Genomic DNA, 25,106 nt, shown 5'->3' with positions numbered 1-25,106 from the left:
TATTCCAAGCACAGGCGGAAGCTTGTTACAAGCGGAGCGTCTCAGGCCCCAGCCCACAGCCCCTGAATCAGAAACTGCGCCTGCACAAGACTCCCCAAGTGACTCACGTGTAAACTAAGTGTGGGAAGCAGTCATCAAGGAGGACTTTTATTTAAAAATCGGAGTCATCTTCTATTGCAGAAGCTCATCTTTGGAACAAATGGCTGGGGAGAGGGAACTGAATACACAGGAATTCTTTCCTAAACCAATGAAAGTAAATGAATTCTGATGCAATGCTTTCTAAGACAGCTTACGTGTTCCCGTGTTTCAGTATACAAGGCATGATGAATATCATGTTCATTCTTTCTTCTTGTTCTGGATGACTCTGGGTCATAATTATGGGCCTTTGCAGCCATACACAGAGTATCTCTCAGACTGTTATGTGAAAGTGAGTCACGTTTCTGAAATATTATCAGAACCTTCTAGGAGAACGGGGGCCAGCCTCACTGGGGAAAGAAGGCAAATGGACTCAAAACAATCCAAATCAGATTCTAACTGGATCTAGGGCATCCGGTCCTGTTGACTTTCTAGACAACAGCCATCCACCTGCTTACTTAGAAAATCTAGGTCTCTGCCCCTCTGACGGCTGGGGCTGTTTCAGTAAGTCTTCAAATCCACGGCAACTCGTCACTTCCTTTTAGCAAGGAAAGGAAAGATGAAGGGAAATCACGTGAAAATACCAAAGGCTTGGGGCCTCTGGGTGGCTCAGTCGGTTAAGCATCTGCCTTCAGCTCAACCCCGGGGTCCTGGGGTTGAGCCCCACGTCAGGCTCTCTGCTCAGCAGAGCGTCTGCCTCTCCCTCTCCCCCTGTTCAGTCCCTCTCTCTCTCTCTCACATAAAATCTTAAAAAAAAAAAAAAAAAAAGGAAAAAAGAAAATACCAAAGGCTCATTTTTATCTGAATTACTTCTTTCTTGATTTAGAATATAATTGATAAATGAATCATATGGTCTCTTGTTTTAAATTCTAGCAAGGAACAGAACTGAAACAGAAAAATGGCACAAGATTTCCTCTCATCACCTTTACTCACCAGTTCCTCCCTCACCCCCTAGCAGCGACTAGTCACTTGGTGATCAGGTCCCTCTACGGCTGTCACTGGCCCTTGAGCTACAAAAATCAGCGCAAGAGTGAGCAGGATGGGAGGGCTCAGGGCCTAGAAGCGGCCTGACATCCTCAGTCCCTGCTGTTAGCACTTTCCCACCAGCCTCGAGAACCCTTTGCCAACTCAAGTCCAGAGGTAAAGAACAGCTGTGAAGTTCGAACTTAGTGTCTGGTGGCAGTTATGACATTTTCTAATGGTCTTTTTTGGGGGAAAGATGATGTTTAAGAGGATAGAACAGATTTCACTGCTATAGCTCCTCAAACACCTCATACACAGGGCATGTGATACTCAATAAAGCACTTACGCATCTCTCATCTGCTTCCTGAACAGAAGCATGTCTTTAAAAATATTCACTTCTACAATGATTAGCTGAACCTCAAAGATTAAGCATGATGGCAAAATTTTCTATATACAGTTGCAATTATTTAAAAGAAGAAAAGTCTATGATAAAATCATGGGGGGAAAAAACCCTGATGTAACCTACTTTGAGCAGAAAAAAAAAATCACATACATTTTCAAGGTTTCACAAGATTTTTCTTTCAGCTGAGATAATTATCATTAACATGTAAAACAGAATATGAGATGCTCCTCCGGCTTTATATTTTAATAGAAACAGCCTGAGATAAAATAAGAACACGGAATTAAAACTGACAAGACCCTTAGAAGCTTTTGTTGCTTTTCTTGGCTCACATATAGAAAATCTCCTTTAATGTCATTTTGAATTCTGACTAGAAGTAAAATTAGCATCTCTTTTCTTAAATTCAACACCATCATCTGCTCCACTTCGGGATAAAGACTCACAATTACCTAGTATTCATTTTGTGTGTTTGAAAACCTAAATAAGGATCAAGAACCAAGCTGGTCGCCAGGTCGTCATTCTCACAGAGCTCCTTGGCAGACATTCCCGAAGACGGTACATATCGGCTCTGCCCTTCAAATCCCGGATTACCATGACCTGTGAAAAGGAAAGACAGACAAGTTAACTCAGATGGACGACGACTTCTATTTACCGGTCAGCCTTCAGCTTCACCGCCCTCTCAGGCCAGCAATGAAGAACTGAAACCACTTGTTTCCACCTGTTTAATTGAGGACGGAGTACCTTCTGCATAAACGGGAACCGAACACGGGAAATCACAGAGCCTGTCGTTAGGAGATGGCAGGGTCAGGTTTCCCAGGAACTGGGTCCGACCAGGCGAGAGAACCCTGGGCTCACGCGGCATGTGGGCCCTTCGCGGAAGACAGGAACAGGGAGGAGCGGATGCCCACCGCCACAGCGATGCCCACCGCCACAGCGATGCCCACCGCCACAGTGAGACGGCGCCAAGGCCGCTGCGGCTGCGGGGAGGGGCGAGGACCCGGAAGAGCACAGGCCGGGCTCCGCAGAAAGTGCCAGCAGGGTGGCTCCCCAGGAGCAAAAGGAGTCCGGAGGACACTACTTCACCTTCGGGCCTTGGGGCAGGTAGGGGAGAACGACCCCACTCGGCCGACGGCGGAGCCCCCCGCCTAGGAAGCTCGCCTGCGACTGACGGAGTTCGGTGGCAGGAGCGGGAACAGTACAGAGAAGCGCAGGCCGGTTTCCGACCTCCTGGAACAGACTGAACGGATGGATGCCAGCAGGAAGTGCCCCATAACTCCGGAACTACGGGGGTCTGGTGGCGGAAGAAAGAGCGCAGACAGGGGGCGGGAAGGCCACCCTCGGCGGGGCGAGGTTTCATCGGTGCTGACTGGCGCCGGCTCCGCAGGTCAGGGACGGTCTCTTCGGCGTAGCTTTCAACCTCTCACAAGCAAGGCATGGAAGAATGACGGACCCAGTGAGGTAACCTCTTCTTCACTCTCAGAAAAACAAATTTAACACGAAACATATGGAAGCCTCTATGGAAAGGCAGGTGTATGTTTTGGAATCAAACCATTTGCACGTAGGTATTTAAAAGGTATCCGAGTTGTTGTATTTTCTACTTTACTGAAATGTAACTCACATACCGTAGGATTCACCCATTTAGAGCACACAGTGTAATGGTTTTTAATGTATTCACAGAACTGCGCAGCCGTCACCACAATAAATTCTACCACATTTTCATTATTCCCAAAACAAACCCCATACTTGATTTTCCCTCCCCTCAGCCCCGGCAACCACTGATGTACTCTCTGTCTCTACAGATTTGCCTGGTCTGCAAATTGCCTATCGATGAAATCATCCACTATGAGGTCTTCTGTGATTGGCTTCTTTCAATTAGCATAACATTTTCAGGATTCATCCATGTGGTACCACACAGCAGTACTTTGCTCCTTATTATAGGCCAAATAATATTCCATTGTGTGGACAGATCGTCTTTTGTTAGTTCATTCATCAGCTGATGGACACTGGGCTGTTTCCACTTTCAGGCTGTTATGAATAATGTTCCTATGAACACTCATGTAAAAGTCTCTGTGTAGACCTGTATTTTCCATTCTCTTAGGCACACACCTAGGAGTGGAAGTGCTAGGTCATATGGTAACTCTGTGTTTAACCTTCTAAGAAATCTGCCAGACTTTTCCTAAGTGGCTGCACAATTTTACATTCCACCAGCAGTGTATGACGATTCCTAAATTCTCCACATCATCACCAACATCCGCTACTATCTGTCCTTTTAGTTTGACACATTCTGGCGGCTGTGAAGAGGTATCTTGTGGTTTTGATTTGCATTTCTCGGATGACTAATGATTTCAAGCATCTTTTCACGTACTGGCCATTTGTGTATCTTTGGAGAAATATCTATGCAGATTCCCTTGCTCATTCTGAATTGGAGTTTGTCTTTTCCTGCTGACTTGTAAGAGTTCTTTGTATATTCTAAATGCCAGTCCTTTATCAAACACAGGATATGAAAAGAAAATTTCTTTCCCTCCCATACTGTGAGTTGTCTTTTCATGGTCTTAAGGTTATCCCTTAGAGCACAAAAGTCCGTAACTTTAATGCATTTCCATTTATCTTTATTTTTCCTTTTGTTCCTTGTGCTTTTAGTGTCCTAAAAAACCACTGCCTAATCCGAAGTCATGAAAATATGTGCTTATATTCTCTAGGAATTTTATACTTCAGGTCTTTGGTCCATTTTGATTAATTTCTCACACACAGTGTGAAGTTGGGTCCAGCTTCATCCTTTTGCATGTAGATACCCAGTTTTTCAGCATCATTTATTGAAAGACCATTCTTTCCTCAATTAATTTTCTTGGTATGCTTGTTGAAAATCAACTGATTGCAAATGTGAGGGTTTATTTCCAGATTCTGGATTCTATTCCATGGATATATGTCTAGCCACATACCAATATAATAACACTGCAGTTCTGCAGCAAGTTTTGAAAATGAGAAGTGTAGGTGTGCCATCTTTGTTCTTTTTCAAGATGTTTTGGCTACTCTGGGTCCCCTGAATTTCCACAAGGATTTCAGGACTGGCTTGCCAATTTCTCTGCAAAGGCGCCAACTGAGATTTTGACAGTTCAATCTGTAGATCACTTGGGGGGGAGTACTGCCATCGTAACAATACCAAGTTTTCTAATCAATGAACATGGGATGTCTTTCCATTTAGTTAGGTCTTTTTAAATTTCTCTCAACAATGACTTGTAGTTTTCAGAATATAAATTTTATACTTTTATTGTCTGCATCCTGATTCTATCCTGCTAAACTCATTTATCAGTTCTAACAGTTTTAAGTGGATTCCTTAGAATTTTTTATACACACAGTCATGTCATCTGCAAACAGATTATTTTACTTCTTCCTTTCCAATCTGGATGCCTTTTAATTTTCTTGCCTAAGTGCTGTGGTTAGAACCTCTAGCACAATGCTGAACAGAAGTGACGAGAACAGATATTCTTGTCTTAGCCCTGATCTTTTTTTTTTTTCACATTAACATTCTTAGTTTATTAATCCTCTCATGAAAAATCTGCACAATCACCACAGATAAAGCCACTGCAGCATCTTTACTCCTTCTGTTGTCCAATCTCCAGCTCACTTTTTGCCAGCACCAACATTGGCTTTTGCAGTCCCCCTGACTTTCTTCATTCTGTTCTTGCGTTCTTTTCGCTGTTTTCTTGAGGTCTTTTTCTTCTCATACAGACCATGTCTTGCAAGTCTATGTTTGGGTTCATTTTTCTTTGCATAATCCAAGGAATCATAAATCATGCCAAAGCCAGTTGTCTTGCCACCACCAAAATGGGTTCTGAATCCAAATACAAATATGACATCTGGTGTGGTCTTGTACATTTTGGCTAGTTTTTCCCGAATTTCTGTCTTAGGTACTGTTGCCTTTCCAGGATGAAGGACATCAATAACCATTTGTTTGCGCTGAAGCAGTCGGTTGGTCATGAACTTCCTGGTCCGGATAGTTACTGTGTCGTTCATGATGGCCGCCCAGCCGTCTTAGCCCTGATCTTAAGGGAAAAGCATTTAATCTTTCACCATTAAACAGGACATCAGCTGTGGGTTTTTGTAGACATTCTTCACCGGGTTGAAGAATTACTTATTCTATCCCTGGTTTGTCGAGTGTTTTTACCCTGGAAGGGTGTTGCTGAATTCTGTCAAATGCTTTTTCTGCATCTACTGGAATGATCATATGGTTTTTGTCCTTCATATTACTGATATGGTAGTATTACATTAATTTTCAGATATTAAGTCAACTTTGCATTCCTGGGATAATTCCCACTTGCCTGTGCTATAGAACCCTTCCCACTTCTTGCTGGATTTGGTTTCTTACTATTTTAGTAAGGATTTTGTATCCACATTTATTAGAAATCAATTGGTCTGTTGTTTTTCTGGTATTTTTTGTGATACCTTTGGTCTTGGTGGCAGAATAATAGTGCTCATACAATGAGGAACTGCTCACTTCCCTTCTGTATTTAGGATCAGTGTGTGAAGAACTGGGGTTAATTCTTCTTTAAATATCTGCCAGTATTCACCAACAGAGCCATCCAGGCCCACAATTTTCTTAGTATTTTTTTTTTTTTTAACAAATTACGAATTCAACCTCTTTACCTGCTACAGGTTTATTCACATTTTGTATTTCTTCTTCAATCAGTATTGGTAGTTTGTTACCTTCTATGTTCATTTCATCTAAGTTACCTCATGTGCTGGTATCCAGGTGTTCAGAATACTGAGTTGTAACCTTTTTTATTCCTGTGAGCCAGTAGTAATGTCACCGCTTTCTTTCTCGAGTCTTCTCTTTTTCTTGGCTAGTCTTGGGTAAAGATTTGCTAATTTTGGTGATCCTCTTCTCTTTTCAAAGACTCAACCTTTAGCTTTGCTGATTTTCTGCGGTCTCTCTACTTCCCTACTTTGTAAACTTCTACTCTATTATCCCCTTCCTCCTGCTTGCTTTGGGTTTAGTATTCTCTGCTTTTTCTGCTGTTTTAAGTAAGAAGTTAGGTTACTGATGAAGAGTTATCTTTCTTCTTTTTTTAATACAGGTGTTCACAACTATAAATTTCCTTCTAGACACTGCCTTAGCTGCATCCTGTAAGTTTTAGTATGTTGTATCTTCGTTTTCAATCATCTTGAAGTACTTTCTCATTTCTCCTGGATTTCCCCTTTAATTCATTGGTTATTTAGGAGTGTGTTGTTTAAATTCTCAAATTGCTGTAATTTTCTCAAATTTCTGTTATTTGTTTCTAACTTTACTCCACTGTAATCAGAGAATATACACTGTGTGATTCCAATCCTCCAACATTTATTGAGGCTTGTTGCATGGCCCAACCTATGGCCGACTCTGAAGAACATTCCATGTACACCGAAGAAGGACATGTGTTCTGCTCACCGTGTGGCCCGTGACACAGCTGCCTGTCAGGAAGAACTCGTTTAGGGTACTGTTTCAGTCTTCCTTCCCCGTTGGTCTTTGGCCTGGTTGTTCAATTCATTAGTGAAAGCTGAAGTCATATTACTGCTGAATTCTCTATTTCTCCCTTCAGTTTTGTCCGCTGCTGCGTCACGTACCTTGCAGTTCTGCTGTCAGGTGAAGTCGCTGTAGCTACTGGGGATGGAGCACAGCCCCACTTTGCTTCACTCTAGGCTCTCACGTTGTACCACTCTTGTGTAGTCACATTCAGCATGACGCTGTCCATCTCCACACTCGCTGGGGTTTCCCGGCCTGTCCTCAGAACCGGTCTGCGCTTGGCAGAGTGTAGCATATGTAACGATCATTCTCTGTGTCATTATGTACAGCCAACAATGAAACTAATGAGGCCAACAGCCATTTGAAAAAGCAAAACAAAGAAAAGTAACCCAAAAAAGTTGCCTCATCCACTGACCAGAGGCAATACCACTAGCTAGGGCCACGACACCTCTCACTTCCTTCAGGTTCCCATCACATGCTCCGGGGTGAGCAGGTGTCCGTGTATTCAGTTTTGGGCTCTCCCTCTAATTCCTATCCCAAGTGGGGCTTTCTGCCTCGTTTTCACAGCCGCAGTGACCTGCACTGCTACGGAAGCACTGGGGGCGGCCCAGGCCCAGTGAAGTGCATGAGTGTCCGGACAGCAGGGAGGGCACCGTCAGAACCGGTGCGATGTATCCGAAACTGCTCCAGGTCCCAGGCAAACCCAGCTCGCCCCCGGACAGGCCAGCGGCAACGCAAACGAGGCTCTCCTGGAAGGCGGCTAACGTAACCTCGGGAGAAGCCGGAACAGAGAAAGCTGTCCTCCTTACCATGGCTGTACCCCCTCGGATACCTTCATCCAGCTGCCTACTTAGGCGCACGCTTATGCTGGGGCACTTCCCTGCTCTCAGAACTCTCGGCAGTAAGCCTGGAGGTAGCAAGGTACAAAAGTCGCTCGTCATCACCGGTACTCCCGTGTCAGGATAAATGACTGTTCAGCCCGTATAAATGGAAACAATGGTGACAGTTTGGGACAGTGCCCTAAAGTCCACTTCCCCTGCACAGCGGACTTGATGACATATTGCTAAGTTTTCAAAGAAAGACATACTTACACTTACATCAGATGTAAAAAATACAGTCTGAACTCGCAGGAAATCCAGTGGCAGCACTTGAATATTTTTTTACAGAACAGATTGAGCACTTAGGTACACATTCTACAAAATATAACTTGGGTCATGGATCTAAGAGCGTAACTACAGCGATATTAAGCGTTACACGAGAGGTACGCACATCAGGTGCTAAGAACTGTTTTAACTCTGAAAGGGTAAAAACACGCCACTTTGACTGTGAGAACACGAACAAGGGCTCGGGAAAGTCAGAATACACACTCCAAGCTGCACAGAATGCCTGCCCAGATGACCAGGGAAAGAAGGACAGCTGTGCTGTGTACATACATCTGCTTGACCGCCTCTCAACCGCGTGTCTGCCGGCCTTCGTGGCCTCCTTGCCCGGGTGCTGCAACTTTGACGGACTCTGCTGATGGTCATCAGACAACTTGCCTCCACTCCTCCTGCCATTCACCACCATGTTCTTGGATTCTCCCAACCACTTCATGCCCACAGACCGCCTGACCCAGGTGCATTGAGTCGCTGTCTTCAGATAGCTCAGAGAATAATTCCAACGTTCTCTCCTGACAGAGACAAAATATGGAAAACAGAACCGGGAGGTAAATACACAGATGCCCACACTACCGGGACCCTTGAGAAAGCTACAAGGCATGACGGCTTCGGTGCTGGGAGCCATGAGGAGCAGCAGCCGACACGCCCGCCCGTGGCCTTGATTGGGGGGGGGTTGCTCCGCTGGGGCTGCGAGGAGGGAAGGACGGGAGCAGCCGAGCCTCAGCCACCGTGGGCGCCCGACCCGGCACACCAAGTCCGCGTGGACACGATCCAAGGCGTGCCATGGAGCCGCTCGAGGTCTCCAAGAACAAGCGCCCCCTAGAGTTCACTGAGGAACGGGTGGGGACACACAACAGTGCCAAGAGGGAGAGAGAGGAGCCCACAGGCATGGGGACAGCCACGAGGAAGGCGGCAGCCAAGGGCTGAACCCCATAACTCTCTGTGTAGAACAAAGCCCTTTTGTGGGGGAGGGGAGGTAATTTAGTAACTAAAGTTTCCACTCTTTAAAGACCACTTGGCGCCCCAAGCCATCCAGTGCCGTGCTGAGGCCTCCAGCACCCCGACTCCGCGGGCAGGGAGCTCACTGCCGTGCACGCCTGAGCTGTGCTCAGAGACCGGTGAAGAGAAAACGCTCCAAGTATTCCCTCTCAGCCACCAGGAAGGTTCGTTTTGCACCTCGTTATGCTGGGACTTAGGTACAGCACAGCAATCTGCCCAAATGACATGCTTTGGTAACGGTATGTTAACTGTGCGAGAACTACTGTTCTCTCTTCTGTTCCGAGAGCTTAAGAAAAAGTATCTAAGTTCAGTTTTGAACACAACAGTTTTGTCTTTTGCTGTTAATCTGAAGCCAACCATCAAGGTGTTTCAGGGACTGACACTCTTAAATAGCAAAGCACTGCCCATCGTGAAATGTTTGCCTTTACAACAGCAAGAGAAATTGAGAAACCGTATTTGCTAAAATAGAGATATCCTTCACCATCTGAATTTTAATTAGCTGAAATTGGGAATAATTTCGATAGTGAGGGATTTATAAGAACCTTTGGAAGTAAGGGTGTAACAGATTACATTTTGCTGGTCTGGAATGAGAACAGGGATGTCCGTGGCATGGCCTCATTATGGAATTATGTTTTATTGTAAATCAAACTAAAAGAGCTCCAGGATAAGAAAGTGCAAACACACAGAACTTCGGAGCTAAAGGGGCTTTAAGGTCCCAGTACAACTCCTCCGATTTGCAGGCGGATGGGACACCAGAGAGGCGGAGAGGTCCCATGCCCTGGCCACACCATTGACCGTGGCAGAGTAAGGAGAACCCAGCACTGCTGCCTGAGGATCTCTTCCTACCCCAAAGGCCAATTTCCCTTATTTTTTTCAACCACAAAAAACACAAATGATACATTATCTTGAAGTACTTCTAGAAATGTACACCTGGTCATACCTTTAATGATACCAAACAAAAATACAAAACATTCATTTTTAAAAAATCTTCATTTATTTTAGAAAGCATGTGCACGTGTACAAATGGCAGGAGGGACGAGAGAGAGGGGATCCAAAGCAGACTCCCTGCTGAGCACAGGGCTCACCTCGGGGCTCATTCCCATGACCCTGACCTCATGACCTGAGCTGAAACCAAGAACAGACACTTACCCAACGGAGCCACCCAGGCTCCCCGGAACTCATTTCTGCCTTGTTTTAAACTGTAAAACACTAAAGTTATAACCTGACCTCTTCAGTCCTCTCCTTTCTCAGACACCTCTCTGTTAAAGGCGGCAAGTGGCGCCCCCGCCCCGCCCCCCGCCAGGCACAGACGCGGCAGGAATGGCAGCCACTGAGGACAGCAACCTGCCCGCGACCTGCCCCTTCCACCTGCTGCTTCGCCCCCCAGTTCCACACCTTCAGAGGAAAAGAACAAGGAGGAGGTAAAGCGCTGTTGGTTCTTGAGGAAGTCCATCTCAAGAACGCCCTCCTAGGACCCAGAGTGCATGGGGCGTGGCGGAAGACTGTGTTTTCCGGACTCAGGAGTCCTAACACCCTTCAGCGCTGAGACATAAAACAGAAGCACGTGGGAGAAAGGAGCAACGTGGCTTCAGAGAGAATTAGGAGAGAAAAGAAAGAGCAAGTCATCTCTCCTCGGAGAATCCCGAATCCCAACCACCACCCCTGCTCAGAAAGCCCAGACGAAGCCCCGCAGCTTGACCTTCAGGGAGCCCCGCCCGCGGTCCGGTTGGGGTTCGGACGCCAGCCCGCGGCACAGCGAGCGCTCGCAGGTGCTCACTCGTTCACCCCATCCTCCGTTAAGGTAAAGGGCAGACGCCAAAATTTTAAGCGGAGGAAATTACACCTAGTGACCTAAGTTTTTCCCTGAGCATTAGGCAAAGTTTGCCCATAAATCAGCGCACCTCAGCCCAGTTCATGCAACAGAGCCCGAGACCCACTCCAATTCACACAGTCTCAACTCAACCGAGGATTAATGATCTACCCAAATCGGAGCAAACGCGTCACCTTCCGTGTCCTCCGCAGCGCGGTCACCGACACTGCCGCGCTGGACGTCAATACTCAGGGGTCAGCCGGTCGTCAGAGCGCGCGGCTGAGCTTCCCGGGCGAGCGCGCCGTGCGGGGCCGCGTTCACCTCAGCAGCGGCTCCACAGGCCCCACTTGCGCAGGTAACAGCGGCTGTCATTAAGGCAAAAACGGGACTTACGTTCACAAATGCATTTTCCTGTAAAACCAGTTCTAGTGAAACCTGGAAACTTGGGAGCGGCTTATGCGCTTCCGGCTCAAGGGGGGCCTGCGCGGCTCCGGCGGGGAAGGGTCTGCCTTCGGCTCCGAGCCCTCGGATCCAGCCCTTCTCGGGTTCAGTGGGGAGTCGGCTTCTCTCTCTCTGCCCCTCTTCCAGCTCGTGTTCTCTCTCTCAAATAAATAAAAGCTTGAAAACAAATTTCTAGCTCAAAATGAACACAGATCCACTAACCGGGCACCGATCGTTCTGCCCGCCCGAGCGCGGCTCTCCGGCAAGCGCGCGCCGAAAGGACGCGTCCACACTGAAGCTGGAGATGGAGCTCCAAGCACTGCCACAGCCCACGCTGGGACAGACCGCGGCGAAGCAGAAGCTGAGGACACTGGGTGGCGAGCAAGGCCGAAAGGCTTCCCGATGCCCACGGCGGCCCCACTCCCAACAGAAGCCAGGGCGCAGTCTCTCTGGCCGGGACCAGACGGCTCACAGAGAAACACCACCGTGGTCTTGACTTGGCTGATAGTGTCTGAGCTAAGCGGCCACTAACTATATTTACGAGCAAAAATTACCTGGAATTTATCCCACAACAGGCAGAAAAAAATTTCAAGAAAGGAGTACTGGCCACTCTTTAAATGGCATCAACTACAAATCTCTCTTTGTTCTGATTTCCCAGTACAACTGACACTTAACAACATGGGTTTGAACTCTGTGGGTCCACTTCTTTGTCAAATTTTTTAAAATAAACACAGTACAGCACTTACATGTATTTTCTCTTCCTTGTGATTTTATTTATTTATTTGACAGACAGAAATCACAAGTAGGCAGAGAGGCAGGCAGAGAGAGAGGAGGAAGCAGGCTCCCCGCAGAGCAGAGAGCCCAATGTGGGGCTCGATCCCAGGACCCTGGGATCATGACCTGAGCCGAAGGCAGAGGCTTTAACCCACTGAGTCGCCCAGGCACTCCGATTTCCTTAATAACATCTTCTGTAGCTTTACACTACTGTAAGAATGCAATATGCAACACATGCAACATACAAAATTTGTATTAACCATTTACTTTGTCTATAAGGCTTCCGGTCAACATGAGGCTGTTAGTAGCTGAGTTTTTAAGAAGTCAAAAGTTGTCCGTGGAATTCTGACTGCATGGGGGCATTCAAGGGTCGTGTGTGTAAAAGCATTAGGAAATTATTAGACGTCTACTATATTCCGGTTCCAGGCCCTGAGCATACAGCAAAGAACAGAAACAGGTTTCTGCCCTCGTATGTGCTTATATTCTAATGAAGAAATCTCTAGGAAGTAACAAATCCCTGCAAGCACCTTGGAGAAAATAGAGCAGTTTCTAGGCAGCCAGGAGTGCTCCAGGTAGTGTGGGGGAGGGGGAAGCCAGGCAGCCACGGAGAATATAACATGCCCCAGCAAAGGGCAAGCACAAAGTCGGGGAGGGGGAGCAGCAGTGGGTGTGCGGAGGACCAGCCCGGTGCCCAGTGTGGCTGTGGTGGGTGAGCGGGGCAGGGGCATGAGGGAGGGTCAGACGGACTGCTAGAACGTGTAACAGAGGGCCTCAAAGCCACTGCTGAGACTTGGGCATGAACACTCAGGAAGACGGAAAGCAGGAATGATGTGGTCCAAGTTACTACTTTAAAGGCCCAGGCTAGCTACTCGCTATTTGGAGAAAACCTCACAAATAAATGTTTAAAAAAAAAAGAAAAGAAAAGAAAAAGGCAGATCTAATGCTGCTACTAGTAACTGGGGAAGATAAGAGAAAGCACCAGTTAAGAGGCTACTGCCATGAACCAGAGGATACTGGGAGCTGGGAGCAGCATAGAAAGGTGGCGGGAAGCAGCTGGGTTCGAGATCTCTTCTGAAGGTTCGAGGGTAGGTTCGAAGACAGACAAGATCTGTGAAAGAAAGAGTCTAATGTGCTTCCGAACTGAAGGACGCTTTCCACAGAGGCGGCAAAGACTACAGGAAGCTTGGGTTTTGGGAGGGGTTGGGGTGCAGGAGTTTGGCTTCGGTCACGTGTGAGATGCCCAGCAGAGACCAAGCAGAGATGGCGAATGCGCCGCAGGATACAAGGGCCCGGAGTACCGGTCAGGCTGGTTGGAGCACATGAGACGAGGCAGATGGCAGAAGTCTAAGGACAGAGGGGGTAGCCCTCCAGACGAGCAACCAGCAGCAAAGGATACTGGAAGGGGCACCTAGGGAGGGAGGAGGAGAAGCAAGAGCAAATGAGGAATCAGAGCTTCAGAAAGGGAGTGACCCCCTTGGGCACGGCTGCAGATGCTCGCAAGGCCAAACTCTCTTGCAAGAGCTGAAGCTCAGGGACAAGATGGGCCGCTGACGATCCTAAGCCCCGCTCTGAAACGACTGAGAACTTCTAAAATGGGCGTGATGTCTTGAAACATGGGCTTTTGGTGAAGAGTCAGATGGCAGAGGGGAATGTAAGGAATAATGAGTAGAATGGGTTTTAAGGGGACGCCTGGGCGGCTCAGTTGGTTAAGCAACTGCCTTCGGCTCAGGTCATGATCCTAAAGTCCTGGGATCGAGTCCCGCATTAGACTCCCAGCTACACAGGGAGTCTGCTTCTCCCTGACCTTCTCCCCTCTCATGCTCTCTCTCAAATAAATAAATGAGGGGCGCCTGGGTGGCTCAGTGGGTTAAGCCTCTGCCTTGGGCTCAGGTCATGATCTCAGGGTCCTGGGATCAAGCCCCGTGTCAGGCTCTCGGCTCAGCAGGGAGCCTGCTTCCTCCTCTCTCTCCCCCTGCCTCTCTGCCTACTTGTGATCTCTGTCAAACAAATAAATAAATAAATCTTCAAATAAATAAATGAAATCTTAAAAAGAAAGAAAGAAAGAGTTAAGTTCTAGGTCATTTGTCTCAAAAGAGCGAATAAAACTGCACGTGACAGAAAGGACACATGTAAATTAAACGCAGAGGCTGGAGATGTTGGGAACCGGTTAGTTTGAGATCAGCAGGCCTTCAGAGAGTTTATAAGGATCTTTTTTTTTTTTTTAAGATTTTATTTATTTATTTGACAGATCACAAGTAGACAGAGAGGCAGGCAGAGAGAGAGGGGGAAGCAGGCTCCCGGCTGAGCAGAGAGCATGATGCGGGGCTCAATCCCGGGACTCTGGGATCATGACCTGAGCTGAAGACAGATGCTTAACCAACTGAGCCACCCAGGTGTCCCTATAAGGATCTTTCTTTTAAAAAAGAAAAAAAAAAAAAAAGTTTTTTTCTCAAATAAAATAAAATCTTTAAAAAAAAGTTTTTAAAAGAATAGTTTTCAGGGCGCCTGGGTGGCTCCGTGGATTAATGCCTCTGCCTTCGGCTCAGGTCATGATCCCCAGGGCCCTGGTATGGAGTCCCGCATCGGGCTCTCTGCTCGGCGGGGAGCCTGCTTCCTCCTCTCTCTCTCTCTGCCTGCCTCTCTCCTACTTGTGATCTCTCTCTGTCAAATAAATAATCTTAAAAAAAAAAAAGAATCGTTTTCTACCGGAGTGGTAAGACCATCTGCGTGTAACAGGGCAGAGCTCCTGAGGGCGCGGCCAAGGCTCTGCTCCCTCTCCCTTAGAGCGGCCACAAGAACGATGCAAGCGGGCTCTGAGGACACCCGGCCGCGCCAGCGCCCCGGGACAGGCCGTGCCAGTCCCCCGAGGCTCCCCCACTCTGAAGTCAGCAGGAAAGGAGGATTCACCTCACGGGGCTTCACCAGACCAACAGGTGGGAGAAAGGAAGCACCTACTTCAGATTCTACTTTCAAATATAAATTTTAAAAAGGCAGGCAATTTGTGATAACACAAAACGTACTTGAAAACCACTAAACTGGGGCGCCTGGTGGTTCAGTTGTTGAGCGTCTGCCTTCAGCTCAGGTCATGCTTCCAGAGTCCTGGGATCGAGCCCCGCATCGGGCTGTCTGCTCAGCGGGAAGCCTGCTTCTCCCTTTCCCACTCCCCTTGCGTGTTCCCTCTCTTGCTGCTGTTATGTCTCCCTCTGTCAAATAAATAAATTTAATCTTAAAAAAAAAAAAGAAAAAAAGAAAACCTCTAAACTAAGAGTTGCACTTAAAGAAGAAAGTATTTAAAGATTCAGAGTTGTATTTAAAGAGGAAACCTTTTGGGGGCACCTGGCTGGTTCAACCAGTGGAGCATGAGTTCGAACCCCACACCAGGTGTAGAGATTACTTAAAAAAAAAGGAAACTTTTTCTATAATAATACCACTAAGGTAGGAGATGCGTGCATGCACCCCCCCCCATTCCAAATCACCAACAGCATTCCTTGTCTTTGGGGGAACAGGATTAATATTTTAAAAAATTCCCACCCCCAAAATTTACTATTTGTAAATTAGGGGGAAAAAAAAAAAAACACCAAACAAAAACCTGCTGACACTTGAAATTTTCTCAAAGGCAAGCACAGTGTTGTTTCATAGAAACTGTGCTTGGTTCCTGTCAAGTGCCCGCACCGTTTCCAGCAGTGACAGATCCTCGACAAACGTCAACGAACTTCTCTCCTTCCACCGCCCCTTTGTGACACGTGGGGGATTATAAACTGTTCAGTGACTTTTGATTTAACTGCTCATGCCCAATTCGAAAACTCTGGTTCCAGTCCTTTCCTAGTTGTAGCTTTTGGACATTTCCTGCTGAATGTCTTAAACACAAACCAGGCTTTTAAAACTGTATCCAAAAAATGAAAACATGGATTCTAAAAGAATCAAGAATTTAATATATATAATTCCTGTGATATAACCAAGAATTTTCTAATGGCTTACAAGTGGAACTTGTCTCAGTTTATCTTAGAGAAGTTATCCAGTGGCAAAGAAATAAGTCCCAAGGGGTTGAGAAGGTAACACATGCTGTTAACTAAAGCAGGCTTTAGCTTGCTGGAGGACTTGGAAAAACTTCACTAAGAAAAAGCAGAGCAAACACTTTGCAAGTGATTCGGCTACAACATGCTGAGAAAATGATTCAAAACACCAAATGGGTAACAGTATTATCTCTAGAGAATGAGATCATGAGTAATTTTTTTTCACAAGGTTCAACTTTTCAAAATGAGCCTGTATTACTTTTATAAGAAAAATTTTAAAGAAAAATAAAACAGCACAAAAATCCTTCCACATCATTCTTATGTATATAAGTTAAAGCTAATTTCTACAACCTTAAATACAGTAATTCAAACATCAGGGAAGTCACACGTCACTGAACTAGGTCCCCACATTTCTGATGCTTGCGGACGCGGATGCTCAAGGGCTGCAGTCCCAGACCCCCCGGAGCGCTGTATTTAAAATAAACGCAAGGAAGCAAACACAAAGAACATAACATGAAAGCCAGCACTATCCAAAGAGGAGACAAAAGACAAACACAGACGCCGCAGAGGAAGAGAAGCACCCACACTGGTCCAGCAGTGAGCACACACGCTAGGGTCCGTGCCAACGGTGTCCCACCCGTGAAGTGAAAATCCAGTTTCCATTCTAGGCTCACACTCCTGGCCTACATGCAATAGCGAAAACTCAAGTATCTGGAAATTGTTACCAACTAGCATTAACAGAACTTACCTTGCCGGTGCCTAGAAGGGGCCTGCCGGACCCAGTCCCGTCCCCGCCCCCTCGCTCCAGCTCCGACTCCAGACCCAGCCCCGTCCTGCGAGTGTGCTAGGCGAGTTCCCTACACGGGGCCTTTGTGCTGGGATGCTGGCAAGGAGTCCTCGCGCGCGGCCCCCCCGACCCCAGTCCTTCATCCCACAGAGTGCCTTGTTACATGCTTTTTCACGGTGCTTATTACAACTGTACTTCTTCGTGCGATTACGTGGTAATACTTGGCTTCCGCACTGCCGCGTGTGCTGGCTAAGGCACACTTCTGGATCACTGGAACCTAGCACAAGGCCCAACACAGCGCAGGTCCATCCGTATCCATCCCCCATCTGATGGCAAACCGAGCCGCTACATGTACACCCAACTGGGGACTAGGTCTTTCTCGTAAATCTGAAGTTACAAAAGGGCTCTACAATAATTTATCAGGGAATTACAAATCAGTCTTTACCAATGGCTATTCCAAACTCATCTATGATCAACACATATCCAAGGCTCCATGGGACCCTGAAACAGGAATTCATGCTATCAGGCCAAGACGAGCAGCCCTCGAAGCTACCAGAAACACCTGTGATCAACATCCCGCATCACAACACAGTAAGGCTGTGACGCCCTCCGACAAGACAGCTCCGCACTCGCCATCTGTCAGAGCCGACCATGAATCCACGGTCACACCTGTGACCTGACAATCTGCTCCTATAAGTACTGTCAGAAGTAAGAGTTATTCGAGAAGTTAGACGTCTATCGTTTCTGCTTTCTTTTCCAGCTTTGACAGAGTCAAACTCAGCAAGCACTTTGCTTCAGCCAATCTGACAGCCTCCCCAGGCTGCTGCAGGTGGTAAGGCCCCACCTGACCCAGCACAGCCGGCACCTGGTTCAGAGCGGCTCCCCCTGTCCAAGCTGACAGGACGGCGAGAGGCAGCGATGCTCGTCACGCTGCGCTGGGCGGGCTCACTGCTCCCAAGGAGAATGCCGTGGGCTGAAAATCAGTCCTCAAGGATATCAGGTCCTAATCTGGAATCTGCGACTATCAGCTTGTAAGGAAAAGGGTCTTGGGGGAGGTGATTTAAATTACGGATGTTGAGATGCCACAGGTTATCTGAGTGGACTCTAAATGCTATCACAAGAGGCCTTACGAGAGCGCACAGGGAGCTTTGACACCATTACCCCAGAGGAGGGGGGGGGACTGCAGGGACACGGTCATCGGTCACCGGCAAAAGACCGCCACAGCAGAAGCTGGCAGAGGCAAGGAATGGATTCTCTCCTACGGCCTCCAGGGGGAGCCCTCCCACACCCTGACTTTAGCCAAGCGCAGCAGATGGTGGTGACCCTAGAGCCTGCCCAACGGAGAATCCATCTCTGCTGTGCGAGGCCACCAGCTTCGTGGTAGCTTGTCAGAGCAGCCACAGGCAACGAATACAGAGACCATGACAAAGTAAACCAAAGTGAGAATGCTCTACAGTCCCCGGGTCCCCCAAACACATTAAAACTCCAACATATCGCAGGAAAAACTCATCAACACCTCTGAAAAGTTGTTTTAAATATACTTTTTAAAAAGATCATTTTCCCCCTTCACCTGCACGTGTGAACCACAGCTACAGAGAGAGCTATACGGATTCTGAAGGTAAAGCCAGCATCTCAATCACACATTTAACTGCTTTAACCCCAGATAACAAAGACCTTCTGGAGAAGTATCATGATTGTACATTTTTATATTAACATACAAATTTTACAGTAAGAATGAAAACTAAAACTCTTAGTTAGGATTTTTCACTTAGGAAAACATCTGAAACAGCAAAACATGTACTACGGGTAAGTCCTCGATCAGACATTACAGCACACAGGCCTGCTCATCCACAACTGGGCATGTCATCGACTGCCCCCCTCCAATTGCCTCAGGGCGGAAACTACTGATTCACAGTTCCCTATTTATCCAGTAATATCCAATTTTCATCCAATATATATCACAACAAAAGATTTGATATAAGAAAGATTTGCGTTTTCAATTGTCTTCCAAACTAAAGGTTCTAGCTGATGTGGTTTTGGGGACAAATTCTGCAAAAACAAAACCAAACCACCTGCGTCCCCATCTCGCCACATCTGATCCATGTGTCCACCTAGTAGTGCCTATAAATAAAACCAAGGATGTTCTTTTGTTACTCCTCCCCCAGACCCACACATTTTACTTTTCTGTAAACAGATGCCACCTAGTGTCCAAAGTCTGTAAGGACAGCCTACAGTTCCTCAGAGGCCGCTAGGTAAGCAGAACAAAGAAAAATCCATTCTTACTGGGCAAAGACCTGGGTGAGGAAAAATTTCCAAAAGGTTAATTCTTGGGCTGGGTCTCAGAGTCCAAGACTAAGTCTGGCAGGAGGCAGGGCACATGGGGCTCGGGATGGGGCTCGGGATGGAGTCCACGCACGTAGGTTCCACTCCGACCCCATTCATTACTCTCTAGCACGGCAGCCAGGGACAAGTCACTTAACCTCACAAATGCCTCCTAAGTAAAAGGAAAATACAGCCTACCTCCTCGGTTTGGCACACGGATCAAACAAGCAGAAAGAGCTCATAAAGATCTCCAACGGCCCCTTTTCAAGCGATGAAGGTAGAAACAGAAGGTCAGATATGCTGACACATTGTTCACAAAACTTCAATTAAGTAGAAACTTCCCCTCCATTCCTTATCCTACCATAACTCCCCCAAGAAAACAACCACATCACCATTTCCACCAAAAAGTTTCAAGAGAATAAAAGGACTCGGGTGCCACTTTATGAGAGAGACCCGAGACCAGCTTTGCTTTTCTGACTGCTCCTGACGAGAAGGGATGTGGCTTCCGGCAACAATGTAGAATGCCGAATTTAAAATGTCAATGTAGAATTTAAAATCCTACCAAACTACCAAACCTCACATACCAACATCCAGGGAGATTACAGATTTTGTTAGAGTGGAAGTTAGCCCATTGTATTTCTGGTAAGACGTATTTTTTCTTAGTGCAACTTCCCCCCTTTTTTTTTTTTTAATTTTAAGGAATCCCTGCACTCAGCATCAAGCTCGAACTCACAACCCTGAGCTCAAGAGTCCCGCACTCCGCTGACCGCACCAGCTGGGTGCCCCACTGTAACTCCACTTACAAAGCAACAACAAGTAATAGTTCCTCCATTCATTTACCATTTAATTCTCAAATCCTGTCAAGTACCTACTTTTTTCTCTCCATTATCAGACGGAAGGAGGCAGAATTTGCTCACTTGTACTCTAGAAAGGATCCTACTGGTGAAAAAGCATGCGGCTGGAGGCGGAGAGCAGCTCAAATGCAACAGCAGCAGCGGGCGGAGGGCTGAGGGAGGGAGGGAAGCTCCGGGGTTCCAAAGAGAAGGCCGGCGCGACTTGGTAACAAATTCCACTCAGGTGGTGAGGGACAGAAAGGAATTTAATTCAGAGGGGCCAGAAGCCTCTAGCTGGGCAGACTACAATGCCACAAACTGAGCTACAGAAAGAACAGGTTTGCAGGAAAGATGAGAAAGGTTCAATGTGCTGAATTGTGGGGGTTTTCACAACCCAGGTGAAGACCTCAGAACTCAGGAAAAAAGTGGGAGCCATGAAGAGAGCAACACTAACAAAAGGACTTTACAGTTTACCAAGCATTTCCACATCATCTCAATTCAGAGAATCACAGAACGGCAGAGCAAAAAACCTTAGATTAAAAAAACACAACAAAACAAAAACCAGGCTCAGGAATCCCTGGCCTGCGCAGACTAATTCACTCCTCCTGACAAGATAACAGGCTACCAAGACACGAACCCAAAGGGAAAAAATGGGCTTTCTCACAGGCAGTTAGTGGAAGGAAAAGGGGTGAGAGGGAAGAGGGAAGGAACTACGTCGGGCAAGAGGCAGGCACGCGGAGAGGCGGAGGTCCTGCCGACGGGTAAGTGCTGTGAAGTCCAACACACAGCTAAGGAAACGTCTGCTCAAGAGAGGAGTGGAGAACTGGGTACGGCAGAGGTGGCCTGGCAGTCCCGGGCACGACAGAGAAAAGCTCCGAGCTCCAGATCCCAGACACCGTTTCCAAGCTATGGCTCTCGCCAGCATCCCAGAACTGCGCCAACACCTGTACGCGCACCCGGCCATTTACCCCTGTCACAGCCCCTTACTCACACACTGCACACTCAACTATGTCTTAACATGAAACAAAAATACTGAGTTCTCTCACGTGTACAGTAATATACACAATATCATCCCCATTTTACAAACGAGAGCAAGCCTTATAGAATTAGAAACAAATTAAGCCGAGGCTGAGTGGAGAGCCTGTACACTCCTGACACGCTGAAGAAAGCGACACAAACAAAATTTTCAACATACTTTGGCCCATATTTGAAGAGTAAGGCCCTAGAACAAAAGTTGCTTGGTTCCTAATTTCTTGGGTCTCAGAGGAGAGTGTGGGAAAAGAAACAACCCAATAGGTATGAAACTGCAAATTCTGATAAGAACTTTAAAGGAAACAAATAGAATGTTAGAGAGAACCAGGTGGGAACAGACTTTACACCGATGACCAGGGAAAAGAAATAAAAGCACAAATATAGAAAAAAAAAAGAAAAAAAAACCCCTACCCCTCTCTTTTTTTGCGCGGGGGTGGGGTGGGGTGGGGTCAAAAACACTCCTGGTATCTATATCAAACAAATATTTTCTGAGGCAACTGGCTTTGTCTAAACCCTCTTGGACCCTGACTGAGGTCTTTTGTTTCTCTTTTGAGGGAGAAAAGAGAAGGTTTCCATATGGTCTCTCCAGCCCCAGACTCCACTGGTTCACTGGCTGAAGGATCAGGCCCCCCTTTACTCCTCAGTGGGGGGAACTCCATCTTCTAACAGCAGGTTGGTTTTCTTGCTAAGAACATACATCCCTCAATGTCATGCAACACAGGCATTTCCTTGAAAATAAAAATACTCCCCAGAGAGCGTTACACTGTATCAGCTACTGCAACCTTGTTCCACAAATCGGACAGACGAAATGAATCATTCTGCAGACCTAGACTCCAACATTCATCAGGAACCTACCCGGGGCCCCTGGGCACTGTTCGTGGTGCTGGAATACTGTTGCGTCCACGGAACGCTAGAGGGCGCAGGTGAGCTTCAGCTTTCAGGAAAACCGGGCATGGCTACTAGAGTGGGAGATCTTGCGTGTCCAAAGGGAAGCCTGTGATGACTGGCTATCTGAAGAGGAGGGCAGAAGGATGCAGAGTAGAAAGCAGAATGACCCTTCAGAGAAGGGACCTTCGGCCTGAGACCTGAGAGGCAATGCCCGTGCCGTGAGAGATCTGCCCGGCAGGAGTTCGGATCAAGATGTTCAAGTTGAAAACACAGGTGTTTGTTTCACCCCGACACACCCCTGAGGGTCCATCTGCTTGGCAACCCTACGAGGTCAGGGAGACAGGCATGATCACTACACGTGAGATGGCTATGGCTCAGGAATAAAGTTGCTTTCCTGAAGTCAAACTGCTATTCAGTGGTAAGGCCGGGTCTAAAACCCAGTGTTCAAACTCAAGTCTGGGGTTTACTCCAACACCTGAGCCACTTGATACGTGCATCACCCCTAAATAAAAAAGCTTCTCAGCAGGGAATGCTCCCTAGGTTTATCTACTTTCTCCTTAGCGCACCTTTATTCATACAGAAAACAGAGACATCTAGTAGAGAAGCAAGTCATGAAGAGGAGCCATCCAGAAGCAGGAGCCCTCGAGCTTTGGGGCCATGAATATACTCTGGCCTCTCGATTCTAAAACCCAATGGACTGTAAGCTACAGCATCAACTCAGAAAAAGGGAGGAAAAACCACCTAGGATACACAGATGAATCATGTATTAGAAGGATATAAAAATATTAAAATAGTTCTTAGAAATAAGAAAACACGGTGGCGATTAAGTGTAAATGATAAAATAGAATTCAGAATTGGAAGTGATCTCTGAGATTAAAGTTCAGTTGTAGAAGCTGAGGCTTGGCCCCATGTCTTATATAAATAATGACAGAGCGGACTGAAACCCAGGTATTGATTCTTACTCCAATGGTCCTTCATCAAACTCCAGAATTATAGGTTAAGTAGTCATAATTGCATACAACCCTGTGTGGTTTAAGTTTGTCTCACACAGACATCAGACAGCCCCAGATCTGGCTGCCAGAGGTGGGAGCCAGAGGCAGTGAGTGACTGAACTGGTCCCAGGAACCCTTTGGCGTGATGGATGCAAAACGTAATTTTGAGCTTCGATGGCTATGGAAATCAGTGACTTCTTTTCTTCTTTTGTAAGAGTATTTTATTTTTTTTAAGATTTTATTTATTTATTTGATAGACAGAGATCACAAGTAGGCAGAGAGGCAGTCAGAGAGAGAGGAGGAAGCAGGCTCCCCAAGGAACAGAGAGTCCGATGCCGGACTTGATCCCAGGACCCTGGGATCATGACCTGAGCCGAAGGGAGAGGCTCCAACCCACTGAGCCACCCAGGCACCCATGAGAATATTTTAGAATGCAAATGGTTCCTGGTTCCCTCACCAGCTCTATAAAGATAATACATCCACTCTAACGGTCTCCAATACAGGGTGTCAAAAGAAAAAGCGTTTTATTTTGTTTTGTTTTTTAAACCTAACATTAGGCATTAATATGGCTTTACAAAAGTAAGATTATGGGTCTTTCCTATACAGATGGATTCTTACCATGGCATTCCTTTAAAATAGTAAAATCCTATAATGCAAATAAATTAAGATATGCAAGACTAAATTTTAGGAATACATCTGTTGAATCAAAATATGTTTGTAAATGACAAATGCTTTCTTTTATTTGAGTAGGACAAAAAGAAACTCAGATCACATTAATCAGTTCTGGGATAGACACCAGTCAGGCATGACCTTTCCTCTCAGCCAACCCTTCTAGGAAACAACAAATTATGGAGGGAAAAAGAGTCTACAGTAATAACTAAAGTAAAAACAGAGTTGTAGAGACTGGGAGTGGGGGATGATGTAGAGCTGGTAGAAAGAATTTAAAGAAAGCTGTTAACTTTTCCATTAAAAATCCTTTAGGGGCACCTGGGTGGCTCAGTGGGTTAAGCCTCTGCCTTCGGCTCAGGTCATGATCTCAGGGTCCTGGGATCGAGCCCTACATCGGGCTCTCTGCTCAGCAGTGAGCCTGCTTCCTTCTCTCTCTGCCTACTTGTGATCTCTCTCTCTCTGTGTCAAATAAGTGAATAAAATCTTTAAAAAAAAAAATCCTTTAGACAAAGACCTAAGATACTCACTCCCTACTGTTCGCTAGGACCCCTTCCTCGTACAGCATGTTCAATGGAACTCAGCCATTAAAACTTCAGGGCTTAACTCATATTTCAAACTTAAGAGCTCCAAACAGAAAGTAGTTTTATGAGTTCAAAGTTGGCAGTCTATGCAAGAAATTACTTTTCAAATCATTGTGTTCTAATGCTTAGGACACCCTAATGATTACAATTTAAAGTGCATTAGCTAGTTTTAATTTTATTTCGTAATAATTTGAGCTTGTGCTTCTTATAGCAATTAAACCCATTTCCTAAACCAAGATATATCAGTTAAATAAGTTTTTGCTCCCAAAATAAAGAGTAACTAAAAATCAGACTAAAAAATTCAGTTACATCCTATATAGAAAACATCTTTCTACTGCATACAGCTGTATCTGAGCTAGAACTACACCATTTACTTAGTGTGTCTGTGTAACCAGGACTGGATCATGGTAGAGCAAGGACATAGGATCCCGGTGTGGAAAACTCAACAATTACAGTGTTCTAAGGCTAACATATAACAGAGTCCTGCAACTCCTCCGCCACTGAGAAGGATTCCGGTGAGTGCAGAAAAAGTAAAGCTAATATATGGCACGCAAGAGTATAAAACAATGGAATCCACATGGTTTATCGGAATGGATTTGCTCTCCCAAGCCATGGGAAGGACATTCCTGGGGACAAGGAGCTGTTCAGATGGCACACATATCTTTGCAACACAACTGGGCCACATACTCATTTCCTACATAGAGAAAAGTCAGAATCGATCCCAGATTTATATGACACAAAGGAAAAGTAACACATTAACATCTCCACCCACAAAACGCTATGCTCGAAAACACGAACAACCTGTGACCACTT

The 25,106-nt window shown here is 46.4% G+C and overlaps 2 protein-coding genes across 7 annotated transcripts in view; both read right to left on the bottom strand.

The window, feature by feature from the left end:
- The window catches only part of KMT5B (lysine methyltransferase 5B), a 53,575-nt gene that overhangs the window by 25,337 nt on the left and 3,132 nt on the right, over nt 1-25,106 (bottom strand). For all 6 annotated transcript variants that reach the window (XM_044260050.1, XM_044260047.1, XM_044260048.1 and 3 more), the window contains 2 exons: nt 8,429-8,664; nt 1,948-2,095 (listed from right to left, as the gene is read on the bottom strand). In XM_044260050.1, the coding sequence (XP_044115985.1) occupies nt 1,948-2,095; nt 8,429-8,588 (308 nt within the window). In that variant the 5' untranslated portion in view covers nt 8,589-8,664. Of the gene's footprint in view, nt 1-1,947; nt 2,096-8,428; nt 8,665-25,106 lie in introns of those variants that run through there.
- LOC122913280 (40S ribosomal protein S24-like) lies at nt 5,002-5,532 on the bottom strand. The gene has a single exon (XM_044260054.1). The coding sequence runs from the start codon at nt 5,510-5,512 to the stop codon at nt 5,120-5,122; it is 393 nt and encodes a 130-aa protein (XP_044115989.1). The 5' UTR covers nt 5,513-5,532; the 3' UTR covers nt 5,002-5,119.

Source organism: Neovison vison, chromosome 7 (genome assembly GCF_020171115.1).
Source record: "Neovison vison isolate M4711 chromosome 7, ASM_NN_V1, whole genome shotgun sequence".
Taxonomy (NCBI): domain Eukaryota; kingdom Metazoa; phylum Chordata; class Mammalia; order Carnivora; family Mustelidae; genus Neogale; species Neogale vison.
The sequence above is the reverse complement of the archived record's forward strand: the minus strand, read 5'-3'. Positions and strand labels throughout refer to the sequence as shown.

Excerpts from the sequence above, each read along its gene's own strand:
- LOC122913280 (XM_044260054.1), bottom strand. The coding sequence starts at position 5,512 with ATGAACGACACAGTAACTATCCGGACCAGGAAGTTCATGACCAACCGA.